This window comes from Epinephelus moara, chromosome 7, assembly GCF_006386435.1.
Source record: "Epinephelus moara isolate mb chromosome 7, YSFRI_EMoa_1.0, whole genome shotgun sequence".
Taxonomy (NCBI): domain Eukaryota; kingdom Metazoa; phylum Chordata; class Actinopteri; order Perciformes; family Serranidae; genus Epinephelus; species Epinephelus moara.
The window spans coordinates 14,711,017-14,731,857 of record NC_065512.1 but is presented as its reverse complement, the minus strand read 5'-3'; the positions used below and the strand labels follow the sequence as shown (position 1 = coordinate 14,731,857).

Genomic DNA, 20,841 nt, shown 5'->3' with positions numbered 1-20,841 from the left:
ACAATGGGGTGTTGGTGGCTTAGTGGATAGAGCAGGCGCCCCATGTACAAGGCTGTTGCCACCTGTTGCCCTTTGCTGCATGTCATTACCTCTCTCTCCCCCTTTCACGCTTGACTGTCCTATCGATTAAAGGCAAAAAATGCCCCAAAAAATATCTTGAAAAAAAAAAATTATCAAACAATAATTTGTGAATGGATTTACTATTCACTCTGAATTTTCATTTGCAAAACTGTTGTCTTTAAAAACAAACGAACAAACAATAAAGATAAAAAAGAAATTATTGGTGCCAGGATTATTTGTACAAATGCATCATATACTAAATGCATAACATGTAAACTGCAGGCAGAATGCACTAAAATGAAATAATCCTAATGAATAACAAGACAGAGAACTGCAAGAGAGACGGAAAACCGTAAAAGTGGTTTAGCACAATGGTTCCCAATGGCTGTTCCCAACAGGGTCCAGATTTATTCTCAGTCATCAGTCCAAGGTCCACACAGTTTAATATATTCAGCGTCATACTTGTGTTTGGCCATGACGTCGAGCTAGTTTGCTGTCTCTGTCAAGTAGATGTCCATTACCTCACTCTACAGCAGGAAACGGCACTTCAAATTAAAAGCTTCGTGCCGGAACATTTACTTGAATTCTGCTGCTATTTTACTACTAATGTTGTGGTACGTAGCTGGTAACTGCATGCTGCATCATCATTATGCATGTAAAGAGAAGAAAGAAAACTGATATATTGAGACCAATTTCCTACTTGGAGAGGCTCTCAGAGAAGCTGGGCTGCTGTCTTTTCTCCATTTCACATCCCGTTCTCATATGTTAACTTTGCTTCATATGACGAAGCCCTTTATTTTGGTTGCTGCAATTGCACCTTATAGGATTTGGTTAAGCACCTGCCAAGTTCGCAAAACTGTCTGCATTGTTGTGTTGGCAGTTGTGGATTTCAAGGCCTGGATGTTATGGAACAGAAAATGTTACCATGTACTTAGAAAATTCCCCCGGGTGCTCTTAATGTCATCTCTAACAGCTTTCCCAATTCATTCTCTATGGAGCAGCTCCAGACTTTGTACTTGACGGCATCATAAATTTGAGGTTTATCCCTCTCATTTTTGTTTATGGAAAGAATTGCTTATGTTGTCTGGACTGTGTTATACCATAGGAAAATGGGTGTAGTTTCCCTTTAAGTTTTTTCGGTACCTGCAGCAGCTCAGTAACTAAGTTTTCTCCTCCACTAACAAACTTCTTTTCCAGAAAATGAAGCACGCATGCCCCTCAGCTGTGGCTGATGTTTGTTGTCATTAACACAACACTACCCTCTGCCTTATTAACATGGACACTGGGGACCAGTCGATGCCTGGTACATGTTTTTCATCACTGTGTTTAAAGCTCACCTTAACCATTTCTCATCACCTCCCAGTGTGATGATGAGAGGCTTGTATTGGGTTTCAGATTGAAGAGGTTACATGTTTGTGCAGTCGTGTATTGGCGGATGTCTGTGTGTGTGCCTGCGTTCTTAAAAGCTGCTGAAAGAATGCCGGTGCAAGATGAAACCTGACTCATTAATCGGGTGTCTGTGACGCTGCCGTTTTCTCTCGCAGCAATGGGGAAGGCAGGAAGAGGACCCTGTCTGGCTGCAGCAGCGACTCAGTGAGCGGAGGTCTCCCCCCGACCCCACGCAGGGTCTCCTGGAGACAGAAGATCTTCCTGAGGGTCGCCTCGCCCATGATCAAGCCGTCTGCATCCATGCAGCACACAGGTCTGGTAACATAATCCCTCAAGCTGTTGGGGCAAGGATCAACACGATGCACAGTGAATACGCTCTGAATAATCCACAAGTGCATAGAAAATGAGTCGAAGGCAGGGAGGACATTTGATTCTTGTGGAGAGACTCTCAGATTGCGTGCATATATGGGGAAAGGAGCAAGGGTGAAAAGGAAAGAGGAATTTAGCCACTTCATCTTTGTCAGATAAACACTGATAATGGTGCTTGTGTAAATGATCCTCCTACACAGCATGGTCCTAGCTTTAAAATGTAGTCATCAGATTATTTCCACATCCAGGGGATTGATAATATCTTCACCAACAAGCACCAAGAACTCTGATAGCACACGTAGCCATTAGATTTATTGCTCATATAGAATACTGTGACATATTTCTTCACGTACTTCCTGCTGATGTTTTGGATGCTGTGTTCCAGACGGCTCTGATGGCAGGGAGCTGTTGCCTCTCTCCCCTCGCGGCTTGGATTCAAGTCTGGATCCCCTGGGGCTTCTATTGCCAAAGGCAGGTGACCCCCTGTCTGGGGAGAGGCCCAAAAAGACGGGGGCTGACTACCGGGCCCTCTGGAAGACTGCCATCCACCAGCAGATACTACTGCTGCGCATGGAAAAGGAGAACCAGAGGCTGGAGGGTGAGTTTCAGTTACTACTGTGCACATAAACTACAATACACACCCTGAAGCCAATCCTCCATCGGTCACATGAATGACACAAAGGAGGAATGTTTAGTGTGTTTGTTTCCTTGCAGACACTGGTGGTATTAATGATCAGTCACGGGAATGTTCTCATTGAAATCAGCGCACAGTGGGTTTCACTGTTAAAGGGCAACAGCACCTAAACTAGTCATTTCCATGACCTAGGAAAGTTCAGTCGATATTTGTGAACATGAGCTACTCTCTCTCCCAAAGCCTGAAACCAGAAGAGTAAATCTGGTCTTGTGATGTCATGAAGTAGAAGTCTCAATCGGCTCCGTAGACAACGAACGGGAGCCTGTAATGTTCTCCGTTTTGAAAAAGAAAATGTGCCCATACACGTGCAAAAGTCCCCTGGTTGCTTTCAGCGTCATCTAGAACAGTGGTTCTCAACCAGGGGTCATTAAGGGAGTTCCAAGGGTCCCGGAAAAATGGGGAATAGTCCATTTTCACTGTTTTAACTACAGAAGTGAACCAAATATGAATAAGAGTCATAAATGTGACTATTCAGATCGAGGTTTTGTCTCCTCAGTTGTTGACAACAGGGCAACCAACAATTATTTCAATCAGGAGAGACAGAAGAATGAAATAAAGATTATGTTTAATACAGAATATGAGTGTACAGATTAACAGATGATTTGTGCTGATTAAGATTTAACAGAAGTCTTAAGCGCTTAGACACCAGAGGGAGATTATTTGTGATTGTGGGACATCTGAGCGACAGATAGATAGAGATAAATCCCCACATGGAGTCCAGACACTGGTGGAGGTGGCTGTTGATGACTTTGAGGCTGCACCAGAGAAGGCTAGGTGGTGAATGGGAGGTGGAGGAACTGTGGGCAGAAAAAGAACCATACTTTTGCCAGAGCTTCATTTTCATTAGTGATTAATCTGCCCCTTATTATCTCGATTAATGGATTCATCATTTTGTCAGTAAAATGTCAGAAAGTAGTGTACCATGCCCTGTGTACTTTTCCAGAGCCTGAGGTGACGTCTTCAAATGGTGTGTTTTATCCAGCCAACAGTTCAGAAATCCAGAACAGTTTCCCTGCTTCCCTTCACTGGTTCCTGTACAGCAGGGTCGGTCTTTGTTTCACTGTTGTAATCATTAAAAAGCAAAAGCAGCATGTGTATACATTCAGTAGGCTATATCTTCAGTAGCTAGCTAGCTAACCCTACACTTTTCAGGGTTTGATTTTGGTTTTGGAACAGGGAAGAAACGTATATCTTTTTCCAACCTCTCCAGGTAACGAGTATCATTAATACACGACGTGCCCCAGGCACAACATTTAGCTCCAAATCCACAAAACCAGCCTGAAAATGAAGGAAATCTGAAACGACTGCATTAGAGTCAATGGAGCACAGCTGTGTTGTTGTTGGACCCTGGTCTGAGCCGGCCCGATGCTACGCTATGATTGGCCAGTCTGCGTCAGGGGGCGGGACTTAGCGAAGTGTCAATTCAATTATCAAAATAGTTGCCAATTAATTTTCCATGACCTAGTGTGTATCAATTTAGGGGCCCTTAACATGAAAAAAGGTCGAGAACCACTGATCTAGAACATCTTTTCTGATTCATTGTCCACGGAGCAGCTCCAGACTTTATACTTTGACATCACAAATCTGAGTGTCAACACTCTAGTTTTTGGATTTGGGAGAGAGTCGTTCATGTTAACTAATATATTTGGATTGTCTTGAGAACACAGGAATAACGTGTATGAATTTTGAAAATAGGTGTAGTTCCCCTTTAAGGTTGTGAAGCCATTTATCACAGTGGTGACTTCCACTCCTCTCCCTTTTTACTCACCTACCATTAAAAGCTCTACACTGAGGAGTCCTCACCGCACACTCTCACAATTAACATTTTGTCGTTCCTAACCGAAGCTTTATGAGACAGGCAGAGAACGCTGTTTATTTTGAGACGTCAAGTGCTGCCATCTCGGCTTGAGAGTCTGGAGCACGGCTATATTTAGAGCAAAATGTTTTGGTGTTGCACACACACACACACATGCACACACATGCACATGTGAGCGCATGCAGATTTGCAAACACACTTGAACAAACACTCAGTAGGTTAAAGTGCATGTTATCAGGGGACAAACAACAACAGTAAATAGTTAAAATAACAGGATGTAGTGTTTGGAAATGTCGCCCTCTAATGGCCGAGGTTATAAAGGGTGCAAAGTTTATTTTAGCACTCCTTTTCTCCTCTCCTCCCCTCACAGCCACTTGTCTCCAAACAGGAAGTTAACAGGCAGGAGGAGGATGGAGTGGAGAGGAAGTGGAGGCCATTTGGGACACTTAATTAGCAGCTTTATTATCAGACATGCATCTTTAAAGTGAAGTGAAGTAAACTCAACCTCCTATTGGCATTAAAGACGATCGTAATATGTGTCAGTTTTATGCACGTCTAGCTCAAATATTTGCTCTCAGAGAAAAAGAGAAGAGATTTTTTTTCAGCTTTGGGATGCTGCAAACTGTAGCTTTCACATTACATTATACCAACACCTCTCTTTCCTTTTGTTTGCTATGACACCAATGCTGGTCTGAGGACCTAACTGTGAATAACCCTTTTCCATAGAAGGTAAGAGATATAAAAGCAGCCCTTGGGATCAAGGCAGATGGATGTTTTGCATGACTGCGGGTGTTGATCATCATGTTCATTCACTTCAGCTCCCTTTGTTTGCATGCTCAGGGACGATCGTACTTTTATGGTGGTGTTGTTGTTTCTTTTGTCCGTTGTGCCTCTCCTCACTATCTTGATGGAGCTTCTCTATGCCTCCGACACAATGAGGATGGATCTGTAGTGTTAATGTGGGTATTGTGGCTTGTGTTTAGGCTTTCAATGGTAACTGGTGACAAAAGGCGAGGCGCTGTAGCCACACTTGCTCTCCCATCTGGTGTCTTTTAATCGGCTACGTCCTGTTTCACAAAGGCAAAAAGACAGAACGGTTTTTCTTTTTTTAAATTCCCTCTTTTGTTGGCCTTTGCTCTTGATTTTCTGATGCAACAAGAGAAGCGTAACTGGCAAACTGATGGCGAGCATGTTCTCTTTTCATCCTGGTGATTGTATTACAGCAAGCAGGGACGAGCTGCACATCCGTAAGATGAAGCTGAACTACCAGGAAGTGGGCCAGTGCTCCAAAGAGGCGCAGGCATTGTGGGAGAGAAAACTGACAGCCCCAGGCAGAACGACAGTCCCACAAGACAAGGAGGAGATGTATCGTGCACTCTGCCAAGGTGAGAGATGTGTGTGTGTGTGGTATTTTTAAGGTTAGGCTTTCATTGCCTTTATTATAAGGCAGCTAGAAAGTGACAGGAAAGGGGACGACATGCAGCAAAAGGGCTGCAGGTCGGAAGGGCAAGGGCTCCAGGTCTCTACTAGGTGTGTGTGTTTTTGTGTGTTAGAAAGTCAGAGAAACTGGTTGTGAAGACATCCTCACAAAGGCTATTTGTGTATCTGTAAACATACAGTGTGACCATGATCACATGCAGTCTCCATCTTCTGTGTGCAGGTGTTCCCAAAAGCAGGCGCGGGGAGGTCTGGTTGCTCCTCTCCCATCAGCACCGGCTGCGTCACAGGCTGCCCCAGCGTCAGCAAGCCCCGGACACCCACTACCACAACCTGCTCAAGCAGCTCACCGCACAGCAGCATTCTATCCTGGTGGATCTAGGTGAGCACGCTGTTGTAACAGTCACAGAGAGGGTGTGTTCACTTGGTCCTTTTGAGCCCTCTAGGTGGACTCGGATTCCCTGATCAATTTTCTGTGTGGAAAAAAGTGAGGCCACACAGGTTTTCAGCATCAATGCAAAGGTGACACTTGTTCACCCACTCTTCGCATCATTCGTGTCATCATTAAAGTAGATGAAATGAGGGAATATTTGTCCAGCATTCTTTTTTATTCAAGTTTTTCTAGTCAAAGACAAATTCTGCTGAGCCTGTGTGGCGCTAATTTGATTACAACAGGACATAATGGTCGTGCTGCTCAGTTGAAGCGGTGGCACTCATGTGTAGAGTGTAAAACGCATCGCATTCCTGCCTGTGTTGCACAGGTGTTTGCAGGTGTTTCCACCCCGACTTAAAATGATAATTTCACAGACATAACAAGCAGCACTAAAGTCATTTGTCTTTGTGAAATGAAGCTTTGAACTGTTGGTGTTTCTCAAAGTCAAGGATCCTTCCATGGTAGGATGAAGGATCCTACAGAGGCAAGGCAAGAGTCCTTCCTAGCATTCAGTGAACACACATTGGAACAGGCTAACAAGTGCGTCATTAACCCTCCGCAGACTGAGGGGGTTTCAGGGTACGGTGGTAATTTTGGCACTCTCTAATGTATTTTAAGAGTCACATGACTTCTAGGGAGAATATATTTCTGGATTGTACTTGTACTGTTAAAAAAAAAAAAAAAAAAAGCAGGTAGGCTAAATGAAACTTTTGTGGCACTTAGCACTCTATCACTGCTGTAAATGATTAATTTAAACACTTTAATGTTTTATCTAAATCACAGTATTTAAAAAAAAAAATCTCATTATTTGGCAGTGGACACATTGGAAAGTGTAAATTATGAGTATTTTATATGCTTGTAAAATAAAAACTCCTGGAGATATTAATCCAAATTATAGCTGCTGCGCAGCGATGGGTCAGGTCCGGGCATTTTTAGGCAATTCTGAGCAACCTCTGGAACCTAAGACGGTCATCTACCGCTCTGAGCTAATTGGCAAGTAGCAACTCAACAGTGGCTTCACAAATTGAGTAAGCCATTCACTGTTTTGTAGGAAAGCAGCCATCCGTGCATGGAAAGGCAGATTTGAAACCACTGTAAAAAAGTTAGTAAGACAAAAATCTGAAAATACACATATTGCATCTAGACAGCATGGAGATGTTGGTAATTTGTTTGTAACAATGATTGATTTGCTCCATAAGTGAAAAACTGATGTTTAAAATTGCCATTTTTACATTGACTCCGATTGTTCACATTAGAGCAAAATTCAAAATGCTGTCAAAAATTCAGTTTTTGAGATAAAATTCTGAAATGTGCCACATATCATCTACCATGACTCTAGAATTTTGTCATTTTTTTCATGAACATTGAAGATTTATTCAGCAAGAATTTGCATGTATATGTTTACAGTACCGTTTACAGTCAAACATTTTGATGCACTGTAGGACAGTCTGAAGATGCTCTGTAGCAAGTTTGGTGTCAATTGAGCAAAAATTGTGGGAGGAGATAGGTTTAAGAAGTTTTACAGTTTTTGAAAAAAACAGTGATTAACCTAATAATTTTTAATAGGTTTAAGTGTACAAACGTTTCTTCAGTATTGGGGCTACAGTTTGATGAAAGTTGTGAAGTTGTAGCACATATGGTTGATTTGTTATGAACTTTAGACGCTTGCTGTAGCGCCACCATCAGAACTATTGGCTTGAGTTTACAGCTGAGGATATCTGGCATGAGACTGGACCTTTGTGCAAAGTTTGGTGAGTTTTCACCCATGGGAAGTATGATTTCCTTGGAAGAAGAAGAAGAAGAATACCTAGGATTACAATAGTTGTCCTGGCAGCTTAGCTGCCTGGACCCTAATAAATGACATATGTATCCAAATCCTGCCGAGCTCTGCTGGCGCAGGTTTCATTGAAGAGGCCTCGCCATCACTTCCAGTAAATCATGCACAAAGAATTGTGGGTACTTTATAGCCACCGAGGATACACACAAACACCCTTGTAAATTCTCTGAATGAAGGCTTCTGCCCTGAAGGATCCTTGACATTGGAACAGTGCCATAGCATCCTTGAGATTCAGCCATTTAAGGATCCTTCTTTGACTTTGAGAAACACCCTGTGTCTTCCTCTCTGCCATGACCCTCACTATAAATTTCCAGCTGCGTAGACGTAGGAGTTTGATGCGATTGTTTTGCAATAGGCAACTGTCAAAACATGTGGGCATCGATAAAGGGAATTGATAAGCTGGGATGCATGTGATTCCAGTGGTTGGCCCCGGTTCTCGATTCCCATTCCTACAGAGAAGAAAGAAAAGTAACTGAATTTGACTGCTTTATATTTCAGGCATGGGAAGTGGTAGTAGCTGTCTTTAGCAGGAAAACAGAAACTGTAAATATTTGGATGTAACTTCATCTCTCCCTCCCTGCTCAGGCCGGACCTTCCCCACCCACCAGTACTTCTCAGCCCAGCTGGGCGCAGGGCAGCTTTCCCTCTACAACCTCCTGAAAGCCTACTCTCTGCTGGATACAGAGGTACGTGCTCTTATCTTGGTTCTTTTCCCCACAGTGCATCGCTGTCCTGCCACTGGTGGTACGTACAGTATAATGTGCGCTCTCTTTTTGTGCCACTCAGGTCGGCTATTGTCAGGGTATCAGCTTCGTGGCCGGAGTGCTGCTGCTGCACATGAGTGAAGAACAGGCCTTTGACATGCTGAAGTTCCTCATGTATGACCTCGGCATCAGGCAGCAGTACAGACCTGACATGGTCTCTCTACAGGTCAGTGCACGGATGGCTGCATGAACCACTAGAACATGGTATAAGTATATGAGCAATTTAGCTACAGAATCCAGTACATTTAATTCCTGCAAGGTCATTGAGGGTTCAGCATCAGACATGATTACGTGTTGCACCAACATTAAGTTTCAAAAAGGTCAATTAGAGCCATATTACAGCTTTGGATTTGGTACTGTGGGAAAAAAATCCTCTGGATGTTAAAGGGGACCTATCATGCCATTTCTTATTTTCTGGAATACATACTCAGTTTTCAACGTTTCTTTCTACTTTCAAAACAAGCAAAAAACAGCTTGAGACAGATTTCTTTGTGGTCATCTGCTCCAGGCACACTACTGCAGGTCTTTGCATTACGTAGCCTATGCTGCTACATGAAGCTACATGCTAACGTCAAAGAAACGCGTCATCTTGGTTGCTCATGTTCATTTCTCCCCTGATTTCAGCACCAGTTGTGTTTAGCACTTTTGATTGGTGATTTTATCAGGAGAAAGTGCCGCTATTCTCCTTAACAGTCATTCCCCCAGCTGCAAGTACACTGCTACATGTAGCCACATGCTAACATCAGGCAAACCTGTTATCTTGGATGTTTATCTTGTTAGTTTCTCCTCCATGTCAAGTTGTGTTTAGAAGCTTTTCCTTGTAGTTTCTAACATTAGAAAGTGCCACTGTTTCCCGTTATTTACAATGGCCGTGCAAATATGCCGAGATACAGAACACCCAGAAACAACGACCAATCAGAGCAGACTGGGCTTTTCTGAGAGGGGGACTTAAAGAGACAGGTACTAAAACAGAGCGTCTCAGACAGAGGGTGAATACAGGTGTCCCCGCACAGACAGTGTGAGGAAAAGAAAGTGTTTCTTGAACATTAAAACATGTAAAAATGTTCTGGTAGAAACTCACAATACAAGTATGAACCTGAAAATGAGCATTACAGGTCCCGCTATGAATATTTAAATTCGGGTGCTTCCGCCTAGGCGTATCAAAAAAGATGCTGTGGTAGATGGTAATACAAGCTAATATCTCCCTACTAGCCTGACGTCGCCAGACCAAATTGCAAATGTGATTTTCTTCCAGAACATGTAAAGGGTAAGTCCGCAGATTCATCAGTTTCCCAGGCTACCTCACTGCAGCTCCCCTAACACATCTGACCAAGGGACACTGAGATAGTACACCAACACACAGACTGCTGCAGTTATCACCAGTGTTACTTGAAAGCTGCAACGTAAGGAGGGGCATGACACTGAGTTGAATGCATCAGAATAATATTTTATTGTTTATTTAGTAAGGGCACATTTATACTTCCTTTTACGTACAAACATAGATATATCCGTTTCAAACACTGTAAACTCCACTGCCCTCATACTTCCATGCGTCTTGTGTTGGCACAGATACAGCCAACAGATGGCACCAGAGGGCAGAGTAAAAACTTTCTGACAACAACAAATGAGGTGACGGTGAGGAGGTCGTAATATTGTACCTTTTAAGAGGCGACTGTAGATGCTGGTTGTCTGAGGACATTAAATACATCATGACATGAACGGAAAACTCTTCGCTATATTACTGATTTGTTCCGTTCAACCATTTTTTAAATGTCTTCTTCATCTCCTATGTTTGTGTCTGTATCGGTAAGCTTCCAGAAAGTGTGCACAAATACGGATGAAATGAACTCAGACCATGAACAGAAGGCACTGTCTGTCTGTATTTACACATCTAAAAAGGCCCAGACACACCAAACCGACATCAAACAAATAGAGCCGACTGTTGTGTCGCCTCACGTCACGTGTGTCTCGGCTAAAAGAAAACACACCACAAAGACTAAAGCTGACGGCCATCTAGCATGTGCGCCCTGCGCCTGCGTGAGAAGATAGAACTCCCCATACTAGCAGGCAGCAGTGGTCTGAAACTGTCATTCAAAAAGGGAAACCAGAAGACCGCCATGATGCTAGTTAGCCAGTTAGCACACTGACAACACAATCCAGTGTTGAAAGAACAGAGTATATTTACCGAGCGCCAGTGAACAATGACACAAACCATCACGAAACGTTTCTGCTAATGAGCTTAATGTCTAAAGAAAACTCTTACCTTATCTATCAAATTGTTTTGCTCTCACTCACTCCTGTCTCTCGCCATTTATCTACTTTTATCACTTCTGTTTCTCTCCTGCACTGAGCTGAACTGAAAAAAACCCAACAAGGGCTGACAGTGTGGGATACACCACAAAGAATAGTGTAACAGACGCCTTACTGTTGAGAATAAATGGGCCTTTAGGAGCCACTGATGAAGACCCAGCCCACACCTTCACACAGGTGTCCTCAATCAGTCATCAGTGAGCTGCACCTGGAGCACACAGAGCGGAGACACACACACACACAGAAATAGGACAGAATGACATGTAACACCAAGATAACATGTAACACTCAGAATAATTAGATATAATGAGAAACAGTGTCATAAAAACTCTACACAAAGTGCCCTTAAATGTAAATTATGAAACATTATGTGAACAAGCATGTTGGACTTCAGCATTCATGTTTCAGCCATCATCCGCCTGCTGTGAAAGCTCTCGTGTGGGTAATTAGTTAGCAACAGCAAACAGTAGCCAAGTGTCTCCACCTCTTATTTAAACCACACCTGCATGCCTGCTCTGTTAGTCTCTGTTAAACATCAGCTGACCTCACGGGGGTGACAGCATCAGCAGATGTGGTAATGTTTAATCTACATCAGGTAACCATTCAGCAAAGCAGTTCCCTCTTGCCTCTCTCTACACGGCAGCTCTGCTCTTTAAAGACTAACCCAAAGGTTTCAAAGCGAGGAGGAATCTGTGCCGTTTTCTGTGTGCGGCGGTTCAGAGCGAGGAGGTAAAGGTGTCACTTGTCTTCTTTGTAACGGTCAGGAAGCTGCAAGACTGATAACAGTCTAATTTTAGCCCAAGCTAACTTCTGCTTCTCCTTTCTGTCTGCTGTGCTTTTCACCGTAGCACTTGTCAGGATCACTGCATTACATTGTTGAAGAGTTAGTACAGCTCATCAAATGCTTGGCCTTGATGCGTGTCTGAGCGAGTCTCGACAAGAACACTGGTGATACTTAAGGAGCTCCCTGCGTGGGTAAATGTTCATTTGCCAGCTAATAATTCTCAGATTTCTCTGTGGTACTCTGCCCCCTGCAGATCCAGACAGACCAGTTTGTTCGGGCACAGCATGTTTTGTCCTGCGTGTTTATTATTTGTTTGAATGTGTGTGCTAATGCCCATGCACTCTGTCTGTCTGTGTGTGTGTGTGTGTGTGTGTGTGTGTGTGTGTGTGTCCCAGGTTCAGATGTACCAGCTCTCCAGGCTCTTACACGACTACCACCGCGAGTTGTACAATCACTTGGAGGAGCACGAGATCTGCCCCAGTCTCTACGCAGCGCCGTGGTTCCTCACTCTCTTCGCCTCACAGTTCCCCCTCAACTTTGTGTCTCGCATCTTTGGTATATTCCAGCAGAATGCTTTTTTTCAAATGAAATTTAAACCACCTTAAAATAATTAAGTTAAATGTTTGTCTTTTATTCGCTGTGTTTGTTTCTCTTCAGATTTTGTATTCGTCCAAGGGACCGGGGTGATCTTCAAAGTGGCCCTCTGTCTGCTGAGCAGCCATGAGGGGGAGATAGTGGAGTGCGACAGCTTTGAGAGCATCGTGGACTATCTGAAAACTACACTTCCCGCCCTCACTCAGACACAGATGGAGCAGACCATTGCAAAGGTAAACAGTGGGAAGTTGACACTGCATGAAATACAGTCCCTGGCTTCCACACAATTAAGCTCAATGACGCATGTAAACTTAACTTAGTGGCCACTTAACCCCGGCTTTATTACAGGGCTTTGTTGAATGCTAGTTTCTGATTGGTTAATTACAGCAGTCTGTTATTTCTGAATAGCAACAGACCACTCTGTGCTAGAGAGGCGGTAGGCTTAGAGAGCCAGTAATCACACTAACCAGAAAGCAGGACATAATCTCAGTGAGACCTCGTGCTTAAATACAGTGTTAGATAAATCTGGAGAGGAGAACAAATCAAAATTACATATAAAAAGTGAAGTTTTTATTTTCAGATTTACTGCTAAGCAGCAGTAAATTTTGTATTTAATGTGTATTTACATTATATAGAGGAAGAATTGTTTAGTTGCAGTCTTTCAGAGAGCTGTATGCAACATTCAGAGCATTAATTTAGCAGCAAACAACTGTTTGATATATAAAGATGTAGTAAAGTAATGACGTCCTGAGTGGAGAGTGAAGTCACTCTACTTCTCTGTGTGATGTAATCTGAGCTTCTCTGTTTGTTGCTGTGGTAGAGGGTCTGGCTGCACATGCATATAAGTGCATGTGAGTTCCTGTGCATGTGTCCTGCTTGCTAGCTAATTGCCGCCGATCTGCACTCATACAGCTGCTGAATTACATCGTCTTGACCCGCAGTGGCGAAACAGTGTCTTTGCAGAAGCATAACGCCCCCCACGTTAACACTATTAGCTCTGTCATCCCTGCTGCATTGCTAGCACTGTTAGTGTGACCTGTGTGTGACCTCTTCTGCTTTAATGAACCACTTAGAGCTGGTAGATGGTGGTAACAGCCAGGGTTATTCACCTCATGGAAAACCCTTCATAAGTCTGGGATAAATAGCAAAGGACAGCGGTGTTGAGTGACCTCGTGTGGACAACCTGCTCATTTTCTACCTGGAGAGATGGCATCATGCTAGTGTTAGCTAACAGCACACAGACGATGTTTACTGGCGGCAAAAATAATAAAAACGAATATTTATCTTAATAAAAACATGGCGAACTTTACGACAAACAATGAATATACAAACAGATAAAGCCAGTAAGTTGTCCACAGACATCGACAAGCCAGTTACGTAGCCTCTGTCGCTCTGAAAATGACCCGCAATCCTCCGCTATTTACCACCTCACGCAGATACTGAGTTTTGACAGCAGGGGGCACTGTCGCTTCCTCAAACTGAATATATTCTGAACTTTAAGCATCTCAACAGCATAGATAGATATTAGACACACAAAATGAATAGAAAAAGTGCACACATAACGGCACTATTATTAAATGTAGCTGGATTTAACCTAGACTGTTAGTTATGTTACATTTGCGCTGTTAGCACTGTTAGCTGCTAGCTCAATTTTGCATACAGCACCTTTAAGATAATACCTTGCACTTGCATGTTCTCTGTTACAGTCTCTCCCTGCAGAAGTACTGTTGCTGTGTGTTTAGCCAAACTTTCACTCTCTGAAAATAGTAGAGTTGTGGTTGTTTTCTTTTCTTGATGTGACTGTGAGTAAACTGTGCTAATATTATGTTGGGGATATTGCATGTTTTTGTTTTGTTAACAAATCCAATGAAAACACCAGAACCAACAGTGTGTTATCCCATCTTTCAGGACTTTCCAGCTTTCCCAGTCAGTATGTGGCACTCAAACCAAATTCCATTTGCTCCTACTGAAGATGTAATTATCTCAGATCACTGACTTATCCTTTAAACTCTCTATATGTAGTGACTTTGCTGGACATTAGGCTGCATTCACACCAGTCAGGTACTATATGAAAACACCAGTCACTCCATTTATTTGAATACGGCAATGCGTCTAGACTGCGGTGGTGGGGCCTGTAGCAAAAAGTTGAAACACCACCGGGACCCTTGCAGTCCGCAGGAACGAGTAATACGCCCACAGTCTCCTTCTTTCGTTAAATATTACAGTGAGTAAAAGAAACAAAGTATGTTTTAACAGCTCGTGTGTACCATCCTAGAGAGCACTCTCTTTTTGGCAGTAAAGATACTACAGTAGCCAACATAAACAAACTCACTGACAACAAGTACTCAGTTGCTGAGATGGGGAGATTAGGTTTTCATAACTGGTGTCCACCCTCCACTCCCAACAAATAGGCAGTAATTAAATACAAGTTGGATTTAGCAGCAGCAGCACAGGTTGCTGATGGGGGCTGCTTTTAAATATGCCAGGATGAGTCGTAATGACAAACTTGTTAAAACTCGTACTCCAGACCAGACTGGCAAAACTGGCCATCGACCTAACTTGCTGCATCGCCTGATTTGGTGTGAACGCAGCCTTACTGTTGGTTTTCGTACCAGTATAAGTATACTATAATGCCTTGTCAGTTATTAGCATCTGTCTCACTGTGTAACCTGTTGTTTGCCAGGTGATGGAGATGGACATCTCCAAGCAGCTGCATGCGTACGAGGTGGAGTACCATGTCCTGCAGGACGAGCTGTTAGAGTCTGGACCGTTGTCTGATGACTCGGAGCGGCTCGACAAACTAGAAAAGACAAATGTGCAGTTGAAGAAACAGAACATGGACCTGCTGGAAAAACTTCAGGTAAAAGGGAGAAGAATCAAACCCCTGTATCCCTTCATCCATGTCTGTGGGGAATATTTGAGGGAACAGCAGCAGCAGCATTTAGGGAATTGATGTGTTATTATGGGAGATATTTAATTTATTATTCCTACCTTTGACAGACGTGAGCAGCTTGTTCATATCTGCTTTAAAGCTCCACACTGATGCCACTGACAGTGCCTCTTTTTCACCAACAGGTGGCACTAAAACACAAGTTAAAACCCCAGTGAAAATGATAGCAAGACAAAGGGACTGAACACTGAATGTTCTCCAAATGCTCTTAACATTTTGATAAGTAGTTTGTGAATCTGTCAGGCAGGACTGGTAAAGTCACACATGATAGTCCTCATGTTAATGAGGGTCAAAGAGGTATTGAGCTGCTCTCATGTCTGATGTGACAAAGAAAGATTAGTGGACTCTCAGACTGTTAGGTTACTGTTTGTACATTTAACAAGTGAATTGCCTGATTTCTGTGTGAATGACAGTCATATTTTTTCGCACTGTTGTTGAGATTTTGTGCTTTATTTCTGGTAAAAGTCATAAATTCTAGTGGAGTCCTCAGGGTGTGAAGCGTCTGTGCTTTTTGTTCCCCCCTCTGTCTTTGTTTTGTGCCTTGTCTTTACTGAGGTACATTCTGTGTCCTCCAGGCTGCGCGGCAGAAGATCCAGACACTGGAGACGAGCGTGGAGAACTTCCTTTCTCGGGAGAGCAAAATGAAGCACATGATTCGCTCTCTGGAGCAGGAGAGGGCAGCTTACCAGAAGACCATTGAACGCATGCGCTCATGCCTTCCCCCTGACGCCCTGACAGATGTGGAGATGACCCAGATCAAAACAGGACCCAACGGGAAAGCCAAAACTGCAGCCAAGAAGCCCTGATGGCAACCAGGGGGCTGGCTGCTGTGGGCAGACGCACAGGCAGAGACTGAAGTGAACAAATGGAGACTTGCTTTTAGTGGAAGGCTGCTGAGCTCCACAGCTATTGTTGAACTGCTGCACAAGAGCAGCAAGGTTTTTGTAAATGTGTGATGTCTGGACTTGAGACGTGCAGACTGTATGGGAAATATGTACGTGGTGTTTGTCAGCATATAATAGAGCAGTGGGAGGATGGTTTCAGTTATATTAGCAAACAGGCTGCTCCATCAGTGCATCAAAGCTGCTGTTCTGTCTGGTCTGTTTCACTGCCAGTTTGAAGGTGAGATCCGTCCTTGCCTGCTCAGATCTTTTTTGGTAATCACAGGGGGATTTTTTTAGATTGACACAAGTGAGAAATGTGTCTGCCTCTGCAAATCTTTTCGAGCACTGCCTTGATGCATTTTACTACCAGTCTCAGTAGCACCACAGAGGCAGTAAACAGAAGTCGACAAACAATCTTTTGGACCTCAGGTTCAACTTATAGCCATTACCAGTGTGTATGATCTCGGCTTTGATGCCTCTGTGTTATTTGTTGTTCTGTGATCACATTGCTTTGTCATTTCCTCGTGTTCACTTGAATTTTGTGAATGTAATTTCCCTCCAAAGATCACGGTGATAACATCCGAGCGCACGTCTGCCATATTAGGCTTTAAATTTCTGCAGACACATATGGCAGCTCTTTGCTCAGCCCTCAGCGCCGCACCACTGCCTTCACGTGAGACATCTTTAGTACGTGCACTTGCTGCTTCTAAGGAGGAAGTGTTTCTTCCAAAGCTCAGGCAGGATGTGAGGTTGTCTGCCTTCTCAGTTTCCTGTGTGACTGACCGCGGTGTCGCCTCGTTTTAGCACCACGTTCAGACAACTAAGGCAGAGGTCACGCACCCCAGGAGGCACCGAAAAAAACAGACACATGCGGAGGAGTGATCTGAATGTACATCACATGATCCTGTTTTAAAAAGTCTGTGTGGCATTTTTTGTTTTTGTCTGCCGGAGGTTTGACAAAACTAGCAACACCCTCTCTTCCTGTAGTTGTCGAAGGTGGGTCTACAAACACCTCGAGTTGTTTGGCTCAAGATTTTCAACACAGCATATCTGCAGTTGCAATACTGCTGGTCACACATCCGATTTTATGTTTGCAGTGAAACTCAAGTGTTTAGGTGAGTAGGGAGACCGCAAAGGAAATAAAAAAGACTTAATTCAGTTTCCTTTTGAGTGGGGAAAGAGTCTCTCCTGAAGCTAATATATACAGTATATGTACACACACACATTCGCATGCAAACAGTGAACCGTCTGATTGTAAGGGCAGACGGTTCGGATGAGTTCAAAGCGTGTCCCTGGCTGTCTCCTCAGTTTTGTTTTATCCCACCTCCGTGTCTGACTCAACATCGCCAGTACTGATTGAAAGCAAAACAGTCTTGGGCTTGACTCCGCTTTCATAAAACACCGTTACATTAAAATCAAGGTGATGTCTATCATGACAAAAGCACTTGCTAACAGTGTCTACCAGCCTGCCTGTCCTTGGTTACATGTGGCGACACATTTGTCTGTTTCAGTGTAAAGTTTTTATTCTCAAACTTCAGTCCAGGCACACATATCCTTTGGCGTACAATGTTTTTATGTTGAAGCAATTCTGTGTGGTTGCATATACCCAGAGCACTTGCTACAGGAGCTACAGTTATGCACATCGAGTTTGATAAATCTGCCCTAACGTTTGCTATCATGGTAAAATGTTCTTTTGGTTGTTGTAAAGGTTTGCACCAAATTTCTCATTAATAATACCTAAATCATCACCTCTGAACAACAGGGACTCTCAACAGTTCAGATAATTAAACATATCAAAATCGAAATCTGTTGAAGGACACGTAGGATACAGTCCTACACCGCTTCCTGCCTCTTTATGCCTGTATTTTTTTGCTCTAATACAGTATTTGTGCATCATATAAATTGACCTTTGAACCAAAGATGTGGTTGCTTTTCGAAAACGAATGAATGCAAAGTGAATGAATCCATCCACACTGCTGTGGTGTATGATATGTTAAATGTTTTAACTTTCTTGTCACTCCACTTTTTCTGCTTTCTGTAGGTTTGTACTCAGACAAAAGCTTGAAAAAAATACCAAATATTGGCAGAAAAAACTTGACACTTAAAAAAAAAGACCATTGGTTGACTTGTTTACTTGTCGTTCACATCGTATTCCTTTGTGCCAAAAATAAATAATGGCCTTTATTCTCCATTAATCGGAGATACAAGACCGTTTTGTCAATATCTAATATCAAGCACATCCGAGTGGTCAGCAAAGGGTCGTAATTTTACATCAGGTGCTCCGACTCCTGACTACTAAATAGTGCTTGTAACACTGTGTTGAAAGGAAAGACGCTCAACAATAGATGGATTGTTTTTCTGTCAACATGAGGGCTACACATAAACAAAGACACTGTCATGAATTCTTCAATAAAGTTCACCTTGCCTTGTTTTCTGTCTACTCATGTCTGAATGTCTTTCCTGCTCAGTAAGCCTCTCATAAAGAAATCATGTTCCTTTCCCTGCTCTACAAGGTAGCACTTCAAGTGTAGGACGTAGCCTCCAGCTGAAATGGTCTCTGTGTGTAGACGTATTATTGCGTAAAAGGCCAAGGAAGGCTTCGACAGTTTTAGAGAGTCTATTTAAAGACCTTCAAATAGTTGTACTTTTGTTAACGCCTTGGGCAAAGAGAACTACAGGTCTCCAGTGGGGGAAAAATCCTCTGTGAAATTGTACCTTGACAAAGTATCTGAAACATTCAACCAACTGTAGGCTATATTTCTGAATTAGCCATAATGTAGTGAATTAAATAAATATTCCTCACATGCTTGACTTCTGATGAAAAGTGCAGTGTTGGTTGAATAAAATAAAGACACTTGTTTGATGAAATCACTTTGATATAGACAAAGTATTCCCAACAAGGGGTTCCCTACTTAGCTACTGTGTATTGTATTGTCATTGAGAGTGCATGAAATAAGTCAGCGAGGGATTTAGCATGTCATAACACTTAGCTAAAAACAATGGATAAATGGAAATAGATAAAAGTATATGAATAAATTGAAATACAATCCATTCACAAAGTATTTTTGATAAACTGATGAAATAGTTAGCTTATAATAATGGATTAATTCTTAAAATCTATGGCTAAAAGTAATGGAAAAAGTTGGAATTGTCAGTTAAGGGTAAACAAATTGTCATGGATAAATTGTTAAATAGCAAAAAGCAGTGGATCATTTATTCTTTCAATGGTGCTGCAATGGATAAACAGTTTAAATGGGTAGCTAATAAAAGTACTGGATAGTGGGAAAAATAGTGAAATAGCTTCAATTGAATAAATGTAGAAATATAGCAAAAAAGTAGGCCCAATTGATAAACAGTTGAAATGTGAAAAGTATTGGATGAATGGTGAAGCTAAAAGTAATTGATAAATGTCTATGGACAAATACGATTAGCTAATTCTTAAAAGTATTGGATACATAGTAAAAAAAAAAAAAAAAGCTAATAGTGATGAGTAAATTATTGAAATATATGGCATAAGTAATGGTTAAATAGCACAGGTTGGATAAATGGTGAAAAAGCTAAAAGTAATGGATACATGTCTATGGACAAACACTTAACATAGTTAGCTAATGTTTAAAAATATTGGATGAATAGTAAATAAGCTAAAAGTTATGAGTTAATTATTAAAATGAATAGCAAAAAGCAATGGATCAGAGTTGTCTTTTCATTTGCTCTTCAATTGATAAACGGTTAACATAGGTAGCTTGTGTAAACAGTACGAGATAAACAACGAAAAAGCTTAATTTGAATAAATTGTTAAAATATAGCAGAAAAAGTGATGATATACAGTTGAAAAATTAAATGTATTGATAAATGGAAAAAACAATAAAAGTAATGTATTGTCTATTGAAAAACATTTTTTATAGTTAATTAATGTTAAAAATATTTAATAAATAGTGGAAAATGAGTAAATTGTTTAAATATATAGCAAAAGCAATTGATAAACAACTGGAATAGCTAAGCAGGATAAATGATAGACGAGCCAAAAGCAATGGATAAATTGTTAAGTTGTAAAAAGCAATGGATTACAGTCATTTTTTTTAAATGGTGCTGCAATGGATAAACAGAAATAGTTGGCTAATGTTAAAAGTACAGCATAAATAGTGAAAACACTAAAAGTGATCAATACATTGTTAAAATATCGGCCATCAAAAAGTATCAAAAAGTAATGGTTAAACAGTACAAGGATTAAAAGTACCGGATAAATGGTGAAAATGCTAAAAAGCAATGGATACATGTCTATGGACAAACACTTAACATAGTTAGCTTATATTAAAAAGTTTTGGATAAAGAGTAAAAAAGCTAAAAGTGATGAGTAAATTGTTAAAATATATAGCAAACAGCAATTAATAAACAGCTGAAATAGTTAGCTAAGCCTGGATAAACGGTGAAATAGCTAAAAGTAATAGATGATTTATTAAAAAGTAGCAAAAAATGTTGGGAAAACAGTAGAAATGTTAGACGTACTGGATAAATGGTGG

General features: G+C 41.9%; 1 protein-coding gene across 7 annotated transcripts in view; it reads left to right on the top strand.

Annotated features, from left to right (window-relative positions):
• The window catches only part of tbc1d4 (TBC1 domain family, member 4), a 50,977-nt gene extending 32,226 nt beyond the window's left edge, over nt 1–18,751 (top strand). For 5 of the 7 annotated variants that reach the window (XM_050048653.1, XM_050048652.1, XM_050048654.1 and 2 more), the window contains 10 exons: nt 1,605–1,762; nt 2,204–2,416; nt 5,552–5,713; nt 5,989–6,147; nt 8,621–8,721; nt 8,822–8,965; nt 12,289–12,448; nt 12,551–12,720; nt 15,171–15,347; nt 16,013–18,751. In XM_050048653.1, the coding sequence (XP_049904610.1) occupies nt 1,605–1,762; nt 2,204–2,416; nt 5,552–5,713; nt 5,989–6,147; nt 8,621–8,721; nt 8,822–8,965; nt 12,289–12,448; nt 12,551–12,720; nt 15,171–15,347; nt 16,013–16,243 (1,675 nt within the window). In that variant the 3' untranslated portion in view covers nt 16,244–18,751. Of the gene's footprint in view, nt 1–1,604; nt 1,763–2,203; nt 2,417–5,551; nt 5,714–5,988; nt 6,148–8,620; nt 8,722–8,821; nt 8,966–11,662; nt 11,839–11,957; nt 12,085–12,288; nt 12,449–12,550; nt 12,721–15,170; nt 15,348–16,012 lie in introns of those variants that run through there. The other 2 variants (XM_050048657.1, XM_050048658.1) reach the window with 2 other exon arrangements.
• Nucleotides 18,752–20,841: the final 2,090 nt, after the last annotated feature.